The sequence below is a fragment of the Ovis aries genome, chromosome 3 (assembly GCF_016772045.2).
Source record: "Ovis aries strain OAR_USU_Benz2616 breed Rambouillet chromosome 3, ARS-UI_Ramb_v3.0, whole genome shotgun sequence".
In the NCBI taxonomy this organism is placed as follows: Eukaryota; Metazoa; Chordata; class Mammalia; order Artiodactyla; family Bovidae; genus Ovis; species Ovis aries.
In genome coordinates, this window is record NC_056056.1 from 76,615,835 (window position 1) to 76,633,304 (window position 17,470).

The 17,470-nt window shown below is 38.1% G+C and overlaps 2 protein-coding genes across 3 annotated transcripts in view; both read left to right on the plus strand.

The window, feature by feature from the left end:
* The window catches only part of FBXO11 (F-box protein 11), a 110,711-nt gene that overhangs the window by 64,395 nt on the left and 28,846 nt on the right, over positions 1 to 17,470 (plus strand). The window contains exons 2-4 of one of the 2 annotated variants that reach the window (XM_027966867.3): positions 15,752 to 15,879; positions 16,013 to 16,097; positions 16,516 to 16,660. In XM_027966867.3, coding sequence (XP_027822668.2) covers positions 15,752 to 15,879; positions 16,013 to 16,097; positions 16,516 to 16,660 — 358 coding nt within the window. The remainder of the gene's footprint in view (positions 1 to 15,751; positions 15,880 to 16,012; positions 16,098 to 16,515; positions 16,661 to 17,470) is intronic. The other variant, XM_042246209.2, reaches the window with a different exon arrangement.
* Positions 8,063 to 8,697, plus strand: LOC105606943 (large ribosomal subunit protein uL22). The gene has a single exon (XM_027966868.3). The coding sequence runs from the start codon at positions 8,098 to 8,100 to the stop codon at positions 8,650 to 8,652; it is 555 nt and encodes a 184-aa protein (XP_027822669.1). The 5' UTR covers positions 8,063 to 8,097; the 3' UTR covers positions 8,653 to 8,697.

The window sequence follows — 17,470 nt, forward strand, 5'->3', positions numbered from 1 at the left end:
AACACTTCACGGAACCCTTATTGGGCCTCAGATGCCCACTAGTGATACCTTTCCTGTTAGCTGATCTTTGATCTGTAAAACATTTGCTTAAAATCATGCAGTCTCAGGATTGTGGTTTAACTGTAGAACTGAAAGAGAACTGATGATACTCAGTCTCATCCATTTTCTTTCAATTTAAAGTATGCTGTATGAATTTATAGCAAAGATTAAGCATTTAGTGCTTATGAGACTAATCTTCTGGTGTCATATCTTTTTTCCTTTTCATACTGTTCATGGGGTTCTTGCAGCAAGAATACTGGAGTGGTTTGCCATTCTCTCCTCCAGTGGACTGTGTTTTTTCTGAACTCTTTTCTGTGACCCGTCCATCTTGGGTGGCCCTGCACATCATGGCTCATAGCTTCATTGAGTTACACAAGCTCCTTCTCCATGACAAGGTTGTGATCCATGAAGGGGATCACTCTAATGGCAGAAAATGAAGAGGAACTAAAGAGCCTCTTGATGAAGGTGAAAGAGGAGAGTGAAAAAGCTGGCTTAAAACTCAACATTCAAAAAACTATAATTATGGCATCTTGATCCCATCACATCATGGCAAGGGGCAGGGGTGGAAACAGTGACAGATTTTATTTTCTTGGGCTCTAAAATCACTGCAGACAGTGATTGCAGCCATGAAATTAAAAAACATTTGCCCCTTGGAAGGAAAGCTGTGACAAACTTAGCATATTAAAAAGCAGAGACATCCCTTTGCCAATAAGGTCCATATAGTCAAAGCTATGGTTTTTCCAGTAGTCATGTACAGATGTGAGAGTTGGGCCATAAAGAAGCCTGAGTGCCAAAGAATTGTTGCGTTCAAATTGTGGTGCTGGAGAAAACACTTGAGAGTCCCTTGGACAGCAAAGAGATCAAACCAGTCAATCCTAAAGGAAATCAACCCTAACTAATCATTAGAAGGACTGATGCTGAAGCTCCAATACTTCGGCCACCTGATGCAAAGAGCCAACTCACTGAAAAAAGGACTTGATACTGGGAAAGATTGAAGACAAAAGAAGAGGGCAGCAGAGCATGAGACGGTTGGGTGGCATCACCGACTCAATGGACATGAATCTGACCAAATTCTGGGAGATAGTTGAAGGACAGGGGAGCCTGGCGTGCTGTAGTCCATGAAGTTGCGAAGAGTTGGACATGACTGAACGACAACAGACAAGAATTTAATAGCCTTATTCTCATTTTGGGACTTCCCTGGTGGCTCAGACAGTAAAGCCTCTGTCTACAATGTGAGAGACCTGGGTTCTATCCCTGGGTTGGGAAGATCCCCTGGAGAAGGAAATGGCAATCCACTCCAGTACCATTGCCTGGAAAATCCTCTTCCTGGTCTTCACACTAGTCCTTTTCTATAAAACTAAACTAATAAAAGGCATTTCTAAAATTGTCACATTTCCCGTAAAAGTGAAGCTAAGGACAGGATAAATTGTTTCCTTTTAAGCTGGGTGTGTATAGTGTGTCCTGTTTATCCTTTCCTAATACCTCATGTATACTTTTAGTATGGCTCTTACTGTAGTGCTTCAGTTACTTGTTTACATGTCTAGCCTGCCTACTATATCAGTTCCCTTAATGGCAGATTTTTATATTCATCGTGACTGGCAAATAGATGAAAATTAGCAATTTTTAATTAGTGACTTATATGAATCTCAGGTTAGCCTAGAATTAGGTTTGTCTTACTGATTTGGAACCATGATCATTCTGATCTTGAATTAATGGTGCACTTGATACTCTAGTCATATCAGCTCCTACTTTGGATGTAATGCTACTTTTGAACCATGTAGTTTTCCTTGAACTTTAAAAATACTTAAAATTCATGAATGTTAAAAATAGTTTTTCTTGTTTGATAAAATAGAAAAGAATGATTGTGTTTCGTAAATTTTGTCGCTTTAGGAAATACTGAAAATGCAAAACTGGAGGTAAAATATGAGAATAGAAGAAGGAATTCCAAATGTTCCCATTGTGGGTGAGGCTGTTCTATACTACTAGTTTCCCTGCAAGCAAAGGGAGAAAATGCCTCAGGAGAACAAAATGTGATTTGTAACGGGAAAGAATGAAAAGAAAGCTGAGCTATTCCCAAAGAACATTAATCATTGAATTAGTTGTCAGTTGACTTTCTTTTATTTTTTTATCAAGCTAGAGTTACGAATTCTTGTCAGTTCTGGGACCCACAGATTTTCTTCTTATATATACAGTAATGAAAGAAAAGTTACAACCAACCTAGATAGCATGTTAAAAAACAGAGACATTACTTTGCCAACAAAGGTCCATCTCAAAGCTTTGGTTTTTCCAGTGGTCATGTATGGATTTGAGGGCTGGATTATAAAGACAGCTGAGTGCCGAAGAACTGATGCTTTTGAACCGTGGTGTTGTAGAAGACTCTGGAGAGTCCCCTGGACAGCAAAGGGAGATCCACCAGTCCATCCTAAAGGAAATCAGTCCTGAGTATTCTTTGGAAGGACTGATGATGAAGCTGAGAAACTCCAATACTTTGGCCACCTGATGCAAAGAACTGACTCATTTGAAAAGACCCTGATGCTGGGAAAGATTGAAGGTGGGAGGAGAAAGGGACAACAGAGGATGAGATGGTTGGATGGCATCACCAACTCAATGGACATGAGTTTGAGTGAACTCCAGGAGTTAGTGATGGACCAGGGAAACCTGGCGTATTGCAGTTCATGGGGTTGCAAAGAGTCGGACATGACTGAGCAACTGAACTGAACTGAATGATTAGTTTGACATAGATAACTATCCACCTACATGGTTAATGCTCAAGAGTTGGATGACATATCTGCCATGAAAATTAGTATTGTACCATAAATAATGACAGCTAATCTACACTTTTGACTCTGTACTCCTTCTGTAGTGTGTTTTCAGAGTGACAGAATTCCCTGATTCTTTATCTCCAACCCAAATTACTCACTGGAGCCTGAAATCAATATATTTAGCTTTGTTGAGAGTCTCCACTTGATTGTCTTACGAGTACTTCAAAACCCAAACCTGAACTCATCGCCCACCTTGATCCCTGTCTCACCCACAAAGGTTTCTTCCTTATTAGTACATAGCCCCACCATCCATTGGATTGCCCAAATCATTGTGATTCATGGCACCAACCTCTTCTCCATCCCACCTATATCCATTCAGTCACCAAATTTTATGAATTTATTCTGTGACTATATCCCAGATGTATTCAGTTCTTTCATATTTATTACCATAGTTCAAGCTATGTTCATCTCTCCATTGTATTACTCCGTTGTAGCTTCCTAACTGGCCACTTACCACTAGTGCTATCCATTTCTAAGTGTCTGTACATTCAGGTAATTTCCCTAAAACACAAATCAGAACATCTCAGTGTTCTATTTAAAACCTTTTTAGTAGCTATCCTTGGCCTTCCAGATAAAATCTAAATAAAGTGTTTGTGACACCCTTCACAATCTGGCACCTGCTATGTGATACTGCAATATGGAGCAACTTGCAGTTCCTTGAGATGGCTGGAGGTGAGCACCTTCAGTCTTCACACACACTTCTTTCTGATTAACTAACTCCCAGTAGTTACCGTTTCACCTTAGACTTTCTTCAAGGAACCTTCAACTAATATCCCAACAACATGCTCTTAACATCATCTAAGATTGAATTAGATGCTCTTGTGTGTTCCCGTAGTATGTTTGTGCTCAGACCCTTTAAGTCTTGTCCAACTCCTTGTGACCCCAGTCTGTAGCCCACGAGGGTCAGATTCTGTCTGTGGGATTCTAGGCATGAATACTAGAGTAGGGTGCCATTTCCTTCTCCATATTTTCATAGTACCTTCTTCTTATTCCTATTACAGCATGTGACATACTGCACTATTATTGCCTGCTTGGTCATTTATGTCTCTTCCAAGCCGTTGGAGGGCAAGTACAAGATTCTGTTTGGTTGCTCTCTTTTACCAGTACCTCACACAGTGCATGGCACATTCATTCATTTATTCTCCAAATACTTGTTGAACACACTTTATGTAAGATGGCATACAATGAAGTGGTTTAAATTTCTTCTGATGAAATGAAGAAGTGAAGTGAAGTTGCTCAGTTGTGTCCGACTCTGCGACCCCATGGACTGTAGCCCACCAGGCTCCTCTATCCATAGAACTCTCCAGGCAAGAGTACTGGAGTGAGTTGCCATTTCTTCCTCCAGGGGATATTCCCGACCCAGGGGTTGAACCCAGGTCTCCTGCATTGCAGTCAGACACTTTACCATCTGAGCCACCAGGGAAGCCCGATGAAATGAAGGCTTGTTCAGATTTTCAGTAGTTCTTTATAGTATCAAAGATATGGTCAAATATATTTTCTTTGACCAGTCTTACATAATCCCTGTAGTTCATATTGTGAAAATTCAGCAGAATTATATGCATGTACATAAATAATACCTGAATATATTAATGAAAGCATTGAACAGTATTCTTAATACTTAGATTTTTTAGAGTTTGTAACTATAAGATACATATCTGATTATTGCAAGTCACACTTTTAAAAAGCAGTTTTTTGTAACTTTGCTTCTGGACTGTCTCCCTTAAAATAGTTAAGTAAATTTTTCAAGTAAAATATTTAAGTTAAAATGCACTTAAGATAAATTTCTGTCTTGATTTTAGTTTTTTCATGGATTTTTTTTTTTTAGTAGTTGGAAAAAAGCTGTGGTAGTTCCCAACTGTGTTAGAAACAGTTGTCAAGTGTGGTTCTTTATACTGTGAGACTGGGAGCTGTTTCTAAACACACAGTTACTAGCACAAGTTTCCAATATATGATCTGTGGCTATGGGTAAGTAACATGGAACTTAGATAATATTTGTGGGGGGAAAAAACTTTTGGAAATTAAATTCCACATAAACTACCTTTTAACTTTACATTAGTCTTTAAACCTAAGGTGTATAGACTTTAACCTAGAGCCAGTCAATAGTGTCATTTTCTGTACATCTTTGAGATAGTTAAAAGGTATGTAAAAATTAAGATCTTTTGCTTAAGGTATGTAGACTTAAGTCTCCTTCTTTTGTGGAAGTGAATCGTAGTATAAATTTTCAATGCTATTTTTTTAAATCCTATTTAATAGCAAAGATTTCAAAAGTTTTTTTTAAAGAATCATACTTACCCTACAGAAGCCTTTATCCCTATGGATCCTATTAATAGTGAGGACTCTAGTATATTTGTATATAATTTGTAGTAAAAATCTAAAAATTATAATTTTTACATTATGTGTATGTATGTAAGAGGACTGGTAAGAATAAAAGGGTATGTATGTGTGAATACTATCCAATTAAGATAACTACTAGCCACGTTGTAGCTATTGAGCAGTTGAAGTATGGCTTATCTGAACTTGAGGCATACTGTATTAAAAATATAAACTTTAGTATGAAAAAAGAGCTTGTGTTTCTATTGGGTATCTTCTGGTCAAGAACATTTTTTTCTAACTGAAAATTACATTTTCTGTTAGTTATGGTTGAAATTAAACATTTTGGTATTATTTTTTATTAGTCTTAGATTATAATTTGACATCTGAATATGGTATTCCAATATTAGATATAAAAGTGAAAGCTGTAAAGTTAAAAAATTTTTAACAAAATATTATTTTGAGGTCTTGTTTTTGGATTTTGTTGTTAGAACAATATCATAACTAGTCTTTCATGATTTCTTGGTTCTTGAATTGGACAGTTTGGCAGCTACCATGGGTCACTTTAGTCACTGTATAATTTATTATTTGCTTCATATGTGCCAAATCTATTGTAATTTCAGGAGGGAACAAAAAATAAATGTGTATGCTTGTAATTAGTTCACAGAGTTGGAGGTAAGAAGAAGAGAAGCAGTTCTTATCTCGGTTTTTATTTTCTGTCAAGTAGTATGTAAGGTCATCTTAGTACACCACTGGTGGTGGGTTCTTGGAAAAAGTCTTGAATAAATTGAATTGAGTTCTCAATGGATGAAAATCAGCATTTCTTGCGTAGTTATTGGGCACCAAGCTGAACGTGGAGGAAAATATTAAAATATTAATATAATATAATTAATATTAAAATATTAATATATATTTATAATATAAATACATTTATAACAGTATAATTATTGTTAAATGATAATTTAATAAGTTATAATACATTTATATGTATATTTGTATATAAATGTATTATTATATATTTTTATATATAATACATATATAATATTATATATAAAATAGCCATGTCCTCAGAGCTTAAATTTTGTTAAGAAAATAAGTATACCAAGAAAGCAAATAACAAATAAGGCAGCTGTGATATGGTAGAGTATATGGTGTATATACAGTACTATAAGAGTTCAAAAGATGAAGAGAACACTGATCACTAAAGATTATTTCATGTGTGTATGTTTTGGGTTTTGTGTCTTTTAAGTTTTCTCCTTTTGTTTCTTATTTATATTAGAAACAGTGGTAATTTACTTTGAGAGCAGTATAGAAAATAGCACAGATTCTTGATCTCAGCGCAAGTAAGAGTTTAATACGATTGTTTTAGAGCTGAGCTTTGAGTGCTTTAGAACAGGATGGTGTTTTGAATAGGAAGTTGAGGTTATTATGGCATTATGTGATTCAAATCATGTAGCTTTATGTGTTTATTTGGTGTGAACCTCAAACTGCACTGAAATTAACCAGCACTGTCTCTTCCCTGTTAATTACTTCTGCATTCCTTACTTCAGTTCAGTCTCTTAGTAGTGTTTGCCTCTTTGAGACCCCATGGACTGCAGCACGCCAGGCTTTCCCGTCCATCACCAACTCCTGGAGCTTACTCAAAATCATGTCCATCGAGTCGGTGATGCCGTCCAGCCATCTCATCCTCTGTCGTCCCCTTCTCCTCCCACCTTCAGTCTTTCGCAGCATCAGGGTCTTTTCCAGCGAGTCAGCTCTTCACATCAGGTGACCAAAGTATGGGAGTTTCAGCTTCACCATCAGTCCTTCCAGAGGATATTCAGGACTGATTTCCTTTCAGATGGACTAGTTGGATCTCCTTGCTGTCCAGGGGACTCTCAAGAGTCCTATAATACCACAGTTCAAAACCATCGATTCTTAGGCACTCAGGTTTCTTCATAGTCCAACTTTCACATCCATACATGACTCCTGGGAAAACCATAGTTTTGACTAGATGGACCTTTGTTGGCTCTGTCTCTGCTTTTTAATGCGCTGTCTAGGTTGATCATAGCTTTCCTTCCAAGGAGCAAGCGTCTTTTAATATCATGGCTGCAGTCACCATCTGCAGTGATTTTGGAGCCCCCCAAAATAAAGTCTGTCATTGTTCCCACTGTTTCCCCTCTATTTGCCATGAAGTGATGGGACTGGATGCCTGGATGCCATGATGTTAATTTTCTGAATGTTGAGTTTTAAGCCAACTTTTTCACTCTCCTCTTTCACTTTCATCAAGAGGCTCCTTAGTTCTTCTTTGCTTTCTGCTATAAGAGTGGTGTCATTAAGTGTCTGTCGTATGTGGTGGTCTGCATATCTGAGGTTATTGATATTTCTCCCGGCAATCTTAGTTCCAGCTTGTGCTTCATCCAGTCCAGCATTTCTCGTGATGTACTCTGCACATAAGTTAAATAAGCAGCTGCTACTGCTACTGCTGCTAAGTCCCATCAGTCGTGTCCGACTCTGTGCGACCCCATAGACAGCAGCCCACCAGGCTCCGCCGTCCCTGGGATTCTCCAGGCAAGAACACTGGAATGGGTTGCCATTTCCTTCTCCAATGCATGGAAGTGAGAAGGGAAACTGAAGTCGCTCAGTCGTGTCTGACTCTTCGCAACCCCATGGACTGCAGCCCACCAGGGTCCTCCATCCATGGGATTTTCCAGGCAAGAGCACTGGAGTGGGGTGCCATTGCCTAAATAAGCAGGGCAACAATATACAGCCTTGACGTACTCCTTTTCCTGTTTGGAACCAGTCTATTGTTCCATGTGCAGTTCTAACTGATGCTTCTTGACATGCAAACAGATTTCTTAGGAGGCAGGCCAGGTGGTCTGGTATTCCCATCTCTTTAAGAATTTTCCATCCTTTTCCGGTAAGCGGCCTGAGGTGACTCCTAAAAATGGTGCGCTATTCACTTGACCCAGAAAACCCCACAAAATCATGCAAATCAAGAGGTTCAAATCTTCGTGTACACTTTAAGAACACTCGTGAAACTGCCCAGGCCATAAAAGGTATGCATATCCGAAAAGCCACCAAGTATCTGAAGGACGTCACGTTAAAGAAGCAGTGTGTGCCGTTTCGCCGCTACAACGGTGGAGTTGGCAGGTGTGCACAGGCCAAACAGTGGGGCTGGACTCAGGGTCGATGGCCCAAAAAGAGTGCTGAATTTTTACTACACATGCTCAAAAATGCAGAGAGTAATGCTGAACTTAAGGGCTTAGATGTAGATTCTCTGGTCATTGAGCACATCCAAGTGAACAAAGCCCCCAAGATGCGACGCAGGACTTACAGAGCTCACGGTCGGATCAACCCCTACATGAGCTCTCCCTGCCACATTGAGATGATCCTTACTGAAAAAGAACAGATTGTTCCTAAACCAGAAGAGGAGGTTGCACAGAAGAAAAAGATATCCCAGAAGAAACTGAAGAAACAAAAACTTATGGCCCGGGAATAAATGCCGCAAAAAATAAATGCAAATAAAAGTAAAAAAAAAAAAGAATTTTCCAGCTTGTTGTGATCCACACAGTCAAAGGCTTTGGTGTAGTCACTAAAGCAGAAGTAGGTGTTTTTCTGGAACTCTCTTGCTTTTCTGATGATCCAACAGATGTTGGCAATATGATCTCTGCCTTTGGTCCTCTGCCTTTTCTAAATCCAGCTTGAACATCTGGAAGTTCACAGTTCATGTACTATTGAAGCCTGACTTGGAGAATTTTGAACATTACTAGTGTGTGAGATGAGTGCAATTGTGTGGTAGTTTGAACATTCTGTGGCATAGCCTTTCTTTGGGATTGGAATGAAAATTGACTTTTCCATTCCTGTGGCCACTGCTGAGTTTTCCAGATTTGCTGGCATATTGAATGCAGCACTTTCACAGCATCATCTTTTAGGATTTGAAATAGCTCTACTGGAATTCCATCACCTCCACTAGCTTTGTTTGTAGTGATGCTTCCTAAGGCCCACTTGACTTCACATTCCAGGATGTCTGGCTGTAGGTGAGCGATCACACCATCAGGGTTATCTGGGTCATGAAGATCTTTTTTGTATAGTTCTTCTGTGTATTCTTGCCACCTCTTCTTAATAATATCTTCTGCTTCTGTTAGGTCCATACCGTTTCTGTCCTTTGTTGTGTCCATCTTTGCATGAAATGTTCCTTTGGTATCTTGAACAGATCTCTAGTCTTTCCCATTCTGTTGTTTTCCTGTATTTCTTTGCACTGATCACTGGCTTTTTATCTCTCCTTGCTATTTTTTTTGGAACTCTGCATTCAAATGAGTGTATCTTTCCTGTTCTCTTTACTTATCAGTCCTTAATATTTGCTGTGTTAATGGTGAGAAGGAAAGATGATTCCAGGCTGGTGTCTGGATGGGTATCTGTAATAATAAGATCTATAGACTTGATGGACATGAGTTTGAGTAAGCTCTGGGAGTTGGTGATAGACAGGGAAGCCTGGTGTGCTGCAGTCCATGGGGTCTCAAAGAGTTGGACACGACTGAGTGACTGAACTGAACTGAGAAGATTTTAAACAGGAGTGGGATTTAGAGAGATGGTAGTATAGGATGAAGAGTTTGGGCATGTCTTTGTGAGTGTTGTAGAAACTGACTACTAGCTGCATCATAAACCAAGATGATAGAAGTATCCCCTGCACGTGCATACACACTGCAAACATAATGGAAATGTAACACAGAACAATAACACAACTATAAATGCATAGCTAAACTCTGAGGAAGGGAAGAAGGAAATTCCCAGGTGCCAGGTATGAGAGAAATCAAATCAAAACCTTCAGTGGAAAAACAAACAAAAAAACCTTGCGTGGGAACTAGTGCTGCTATATAAAATAGTACAGGGCCCGTTTGGTCCTGGGTATGAGGGGCTTCCCAGGCAGCTCAGTGGCTCCACCTGCCAGTGCAGGAGCTGCAAGAGACATAGGTTTGATTCCTGGGGTGGGAAGATCCCCTGAAGGAGGAAATGACAATCCACTCCATTGTTCTTGCCATGAACAGAGGGGCCTGGCAGGCTACAGTCCATGGAGTCGGACATGACTGAGCAGCTGAACACACACGTAGGTCTGGGGTGAAATTTTAGTGCACATATGGAGAATGGAGTTTGGGCCTATTTAAAATAGAATTAGGTCTGATATACAGGCATGCAGTCTTGAACCTGAATTATGTGTGTGTGTTCAGTTGTGTCTGACTCCTACAACCTCATGGAGATAGCCAGGCAAGAATACTGAAGTGGGTTGCCGTTTCTTACTCCCAAGGAATCTTCTGACCCACGGATAGAAACCATTGTCTCCTGCATTGGCAGGTGGATTCTTTACCACTGAGCCACCTGGGAAGCCCCTGGAATTGGAAAGGATTTCCCTAACTGCAGTGTTGCTGGGGGTCTTTGGGGGGGGGGGCAGCATTTAAGTGCTCAGTGATGGAACAGTCTAAACAAGAAATAAATATGTATGAAATAATTAAAAGGATTAAAACAAGGAAGTAAAGTATGAAGTAACAGCCAATATGAAAAACAAGCAGTAAGTCTTGAAAAAGAAAATTAAAATCAATGTTGAGAAATTAAAAATATAATCTTGGAATTTGGCTTTAGTTGGGTTATATAGAATATTAAACATATTCTTGCTTGGCTGAAAAGGAAAAGAAGTATATAGCAATAAATGGTTAAGAACTAAATCTAAATGTAATGGTGCAAAAGTAAAAAGCTGAAATTCAGGATTGGCAAAATGCTAGACTGATATAGAATAAAACAGAAAGTTCCTAGGAAAGTACTATCAGGCAAAAACAGATTTTAAAGGCAAAAGTGCTGTTAAGGATAACGAGAGCCGTTGCATAATGGTGGAAAGGAATAATTCACCAGGAAGAAATAATAATCTTGAAGCTTTATGTCTAAATAATACTATCTCAAAGTATATAAAGCAAAATTTTACATACTAAAAATGGACTACTTGTAGATAGTGGGGAATTTTAGCACATTTCCTCAGAAGCAGGCGGATAGATCACACCACTGCTACACCACCTCCTCCCCAGAAAAGTGAAGGCAGAGAATATATGGCCACTGCAGTCAACAAGCTTGGTGTTTTAGGTGTGTTTAACCTTTAGATAGAATGTAGATGTTCCTTTCAACCACACTTGAAACATAGAAATTAACTACATTAACTACAGTGGAATGACTTCACAAATACCCAGGCATGTTCACACTGGCTGTATTTTCTGACTACAGTGTAAGTACATGGAAACCTTATTAGGTTTTCCAAATTTTATTTGAAGGTGTTTTTAATAGAATAATATTTAAATAAAATAATTGCTAAAACATTTATTGAACACTTAATGTAAGCTAGGCATATTACTGAATGTTTTGCATATGTTATTTAAATACTTTTCCACAGCCCTATGAATTATAAGATACTGTTACCATCCTTAGTAGTGAGAATATTTAGATTTAAAAATGTTTATAGGTCTTGGGCTTCCCCAGCAGGGGCTGTGGGTTTGATCCCTAGTCAGATCCCACATGCTGTGTGGGTGGAGCCAAGAAATAAATTAATTTTAAAAGTTTAATATCTGCCCAAGATCTGCAGGTGGGAAGAAAAACCTCTCTTTTTAAATACACTGCACAGCCTTCCCACCTTTTAAAAATATCTTTTTGAGTAAAATACAGCCAGATAGAGAAGTTCACATTAAACAACTACATAGTTTATTGAATTATTGTTAAGGTTGGTATTGTAATACCAATAGATCAGGAAGTAGACCTTTACCAGCCACTGCAGAAGCCTTTTATGTGCCCCATTCTGACCATAACCTCTTTACTTCCATAGAAAGCATTTTTGTAATAATCATTTTCTAGCTTCTTTTCCTTATAATTTTAGTACTGGAATATACGTTCTAAAACAGTATGCTTTAGTTTTGCTTATTTTTCCCCCCATGGAGTTTATTTGTTGAAAAAACTGGTATAGTTTGATCTTGTAGAGTTTCTGAGAGGTTTGTTCAAGTTGAGATTTGATGGTTTTGGCAGATTTTGTAGATGGTGGTGTGTTCTTTCATCAGGAGATATATAAATGTCTGGTAGTATTTCTTTTTGTGAGATTAGAACTATTGATACTCAATGGTTAATTCTATTAACTCTTTAGAGATAACAGATTTTATTTTTCTGATTTGATTATTTCTTCATTTATTGCTGGAACGTTTCCTGTAAAGAAGCTTCCCTTCACCTAACAGCTGGTTACCTGGTGATTCAGTTTATATAAGAGAGAAAGAGCTAGTGTTATTTCCAGTTGTATACCAGTTTTTAAAATGAGGAGTTGCTTTTCACTGGCATCTTTCAAAGCAACCCCACTCCCCACTTTTTTTAGTTTATTTTTTTATTTTATTTGGAGGCTGATACAAGATTGTGGTTTTGCCCTTTTTTGTGTCATAAATTCACAAGATTTAAATATATTTCTTTCAGTTCATTTCAGTTATTCTTACTGATGCTCAAATTGTCCCATCTTCGGCCAGTGGGAGCATCTTCAAGTTGATTCTCTTCCATCAGGGAGTTTATATTGTAGTAAATATATGTATATATAAGCATATGTATGTGTGCATGCTCTGTTGCTCAGTCATGTCCGACTCTTTCTGACCCTATGGACTGTAGCCCATCGGGCTCCTCCGTCTGTAGAATTTTCCAGACAAGAATACTGGAGCGAGTTGCTATTTCCTCCTCCAGGAGATCCTCCCAACCCAGGGATTGAACCATGGCGTTGGCAGGCAGATTCTTGACCACTGCATCACCTGGGAAGCCCCAATCATATGTATATGTATTACCTTAAAACACACACATATACTAAACACATTGTTCTGTATATTTGGAGTTTTACTCTTGATGAACATTTTGATTGTTACCCAGCAGTATTATAAAAAGTACTGCAATGAATATCTTGGTTCTTAACTGCTTTGCCCATGTGTGCAGAATCAATTCCCAGAATGGAATTGTTAAGTAATAATAGCTACTGCCAAATTGCTCTCCTCAAATTAAGAATTTTTTTGTCTCATGTTATCCTTTGATATATAGTACTAGTATACAATCAAACTTTCTGATCTTTGATAACCTGCTACATTAAAAAATCTCATTGTAGTTTCTATTAGTGTTTCATTTGTATTTCCTAAATTCTGAATTGTCTGTATCCTTGGTCCAACTTTCTGTTGAATTGTTAGTCTTTTCCATGTTGATTCGTAGTACTCAGATATAATTTAAAAATTACCCTTTTGTGACACATATTAACAAATGTGTGTGTTAAGTGTCTCAGTCATGTCCAACTCTTTGCTATCCCATGAACTGTAGCCCATCAGGCTTCCCTGTCCCTGGAATTCTTCAGGCAAGAATACTGGAGTGGGTTATTTTTCCTAATTGTGTTGTTTCTTCTAACTGTCTCTATGGTTTTTATTTCCTAAGCAGAATTTTTAAATGTAAACATATTACTCAAATGTATTAGTTCATTTTTTAAACAATCTAAACTTAGGAAAGAGTTTAGAACAGTACAAAGAAGTTGCCCTCCCCCCACCCTGAACCCTTCAAGAATAAGTTTCCAGCTTTGTCCTGTCACCTCCTAATACTTTAGTGTGTATTTCCTAACACAAGGATATTCACCTAGATAATCATGCTGTACCTATTAAAATCAGAAAGTTAGTACTGATGCCTTATTGTCTTTAGATCTCCATTCAGGTTTCACTAATTGAATGAAGTATTTCACTCTTGTCCTAAAAACAGACCTTTAAACAAAAGGATCTAGTTCAGAACCACAGGTTACAATGAGTTTACATATCTTTTCAATGTCCTTCCATCTGGAACAGTTCCTTAGGGTTTTCCTTGACTTTCAACTTTGATAATTTGAAGATTATTCAAAACAAATTAGAATAAATTTGGATTTCTCCCAATGATTCCTCATAATTCTGATATTCCCAATAGATTTAGGTTACGTATCTTTGTCAGGAATATCATAGAAGTGATTCTGTGTTCTTTCATACTCCCAGGTGACACACAGTTTCAGTATGTCTTATGAATGATGTTTACTTTGGTCACTTGATTAAGACAGTGTTTGATTGGCATCTCTACTATAGAGTTATAATTTTTCCCTTTCTACTTAATCAGTATTTGTGTGCGGGGGGAGGGATACTTTAAACATCTCATTCCTATCAAACTCCGTTTATTCCTTTATTTATAGTAGAATGAATTTATAGGTTGTCCATTCAGTAGGTTATAACCCGTTTACTGTCGTGAGTTTTGATACTTCAGCATAATTTTACTAGCTAGTGGGTGATCATTTGGGCTGATCTCAGTATTCTTTTTTTTTATTCCTTTGGCTGTCATGTGGGCTTTTTCTAGTTGCGTCATGCAGGCCTCTCTAGTTTCAGTACATGGGCTTAGTTATCCCCCAAGGCATGTGGGATCTTAGTTCTCTGACCAGGGGAATCTGTGTCCCTTGCATTGAAAAGTGGATTCACAACCACTGGACCACCAGGGAAGTCCATTCAGTGTTCTTTTGACATGTCCTCATCATTCAGCAGTTTCTTGTTTCTGCCACAAGATGCTTCAGGCTCACCTTGTATTTCCCTCAATGTAGAATCAGCCATTTCTCCAAGGAGCCCTTATCCCTTTTATAAAGAAGTAAGAAAGTATTCAGAAGTAAATATCCAAATACTGGTCGTCTTCATTGCTATTGGAGTGGCACTGCTTCCAGGCTTTGTTACACACGTGTATAATCCACATGTTTCCAAACATTTATACATATGTTTATATGTGCTTACCTATTTCTATATCTATCTTTTAAAAAACTATGAATTCACATTGAAAATTCCAGTCCAATAGTGTAAGATGTACTCTTTCTATTTATATTTTAACTCTTCTCAGAAGCCTGGCTTCCATCTACTTAATTATTTGGTCAGTCCCTTGATGTTACCAAGCTTCAGCTCCACCTCTCCCTCTCCTGTGTGATCGCCTTTCCTGTCACCCTTCCCACACACAAACCTCCTCCTTCTTACCCCTCTTGAGCTCCAGCACTATGTGCCAGACCACCCTCTGCATGGATGCCCTTTTTATCCCACTTGGTATCTATACTGAATCTACGCTATCCTACTTGGTGTTTATAACCTTTACTGAACTGTCTGTCTCCATTGACACACTTCTCACCCTACGTGTACTCTAACCATGCAGTACTCACTTGTACTCACTCAGCAAGTGAACATCCTCCTCACGTTTTTTTAAAATGCCTTCCAGTTTCTGTGTCATACCTTTAAAGAACTTTCCCACTTTCACATTATAAAAAATAGTTTTGTTTTCTTTTCATGATTTTATTTATTTATTTTATTGTAGGTAAGCATTGTGAAATTTATTTTGAGCTAAGAAATGAAATAGAAATCCAACACTTCTCAAATGGTTATCCAGATGACTGGAATTTTGTATAAAAACTGTACCCCCCCCAAAAAAATATATATATATTACAAAGTCTTTTGTAAGTTTACTGAATCCATAGGGCTTTTTTTTTTTAATGGGTGTCATTTTCATATTATTTTTGTTTATAACAGATGATGATGTACCTGCAGATATGGTTGCAGAAGAATCCGGTCCTGGTGCACAAAATAGTCCATACCAACTTCGTAGGAAAACTCTTTTGCCAAAAAGAACAGCGTGTCCTACAAAGAGCAGTATGGAGGTAGGTTAAATGTCTGTTTTTGTGTGTATAATGAAAGAATTGTTAGGAAACAAACAGGACTGTCATCATTTTTTAGAAGTAATGATTATGGGTAAAAATACATGCTTAACTAGTTTTCATTTTGTTTTTGAAGGGTGCTTCAACTTCAACTACAGAAAACTTTTTTGGTCATCGTGCAAAACGTGCAAGAGTTTCTGGAAAATCACAAGATCTATCAGGTATTTCCTTTGAGAAAGTTAAGGAATAGGGTCAAATAGTTCTTTTAAATTTTGTTTGATAACAGAAAGTTAAAATTAAGTGTTTATTTACACATTTGAGATTGAGAAAGCAATAGTTACAGAATAAACCTGAGAACCCTGACCTTCTCCATCTTTGACTGTAATTGTTGTATAAAAATATTTTTTGTATATTTATTGTAACCAATTACTGAAATGGTACATACTAGCTAAAAAAAAGAATACTGTTAAGAGAAAAGAAAAGAAATATGTGTCATCTCTGAAAGCACATGCTTATAAAATAATAGTCATCAAAAAATAAAAGCTCTTCATTTAACAAAATGAAAATTGTGCTCTTTAAATAATGAGAAAGCCTTTGGTAGCATGACAGATTATGTTCTGTTTGTTAATCTTTTTATAGCAGCACCTGCTGAACAGTATCTTCAGGAGAAACTGCCAGATGAAGTGGTTCTAAAAATCTTCTCGTATTTGCTGGAACAGGATCTTTGTAGAGCAGCTTGTGTGTGTAAACGCTTCAGTGAACTTGCTAATGATCCAATTTTATGGTAAGTGAAAATTTATTTCTTAGTATCTTGAGATATATTACTTACTGCCCCAAATGCTAAAGGATGGTAGGAAGGCTGGAGTGTGAGTTGATGGTTACAGTTAAATAGAAGAAAATTAGAATATTTATAAATTCCAGTTCAGTCGCTCAGTCGAGTCCAACCCTGTGACCCTATGGACTGCAGCACTTCAGGCTTCCCTGTCCATCACCAACTCCTGGAGCCTACTCAAATTCATGTCCATTGCCTCAGTGATACCATCCAACCATCTCATCCTCTGTCATCCCCTTCTTCTCTCGCCTTCAGTCTTTCCCAGCATCAGGGTCTTTTCCAGTAAATCTGTTCTTCCCATCAGGTAGCCAAAGTATTGGAGTTTCAGCTTCAGCATCAGTCCTTGCAATGAATATTCAGGACTGATTTCCTTTAGGATGGACTGGTTGGATCTCCTTGCAGTTCAAGGGACTCCCAAGAGGCTTCTCCAACACCACAGTTCAAAAGCATCAATTCTCGACACTTGGCTTTCCTTATAGCCCACCTCTCACATCCATACATGACTACTGGAAAAACCATAGCTTTGACTAAATGGACCTTTGTTGGTAAAATAATGTCTCTGCTTTTTTAATTTCATGGCTGCAGTCACCATCGGCAGTGGTTTTCAGTTCAGTTTAGCTGCTCAGTTGTGTCCGACTCTTTGCGACTTCATGAAGTGCAGCACACCAGGCCTCCCTGTCCAACACCAACTCCCTGAGCCTACCCAAACTCCTGTCCATTGAGTCAGTGATGCCACCCAGCCATCTCATCCTCTGTCGTCCC

Coding starts and splice junctions, on each gene's coding strand:
- LOC105606943 (XM_027966868.3), top strand. CDS start 8,098: ATGGTGCGCTATTCACTTGACCCAGAAAACCCCACAAAATCATGCAAA.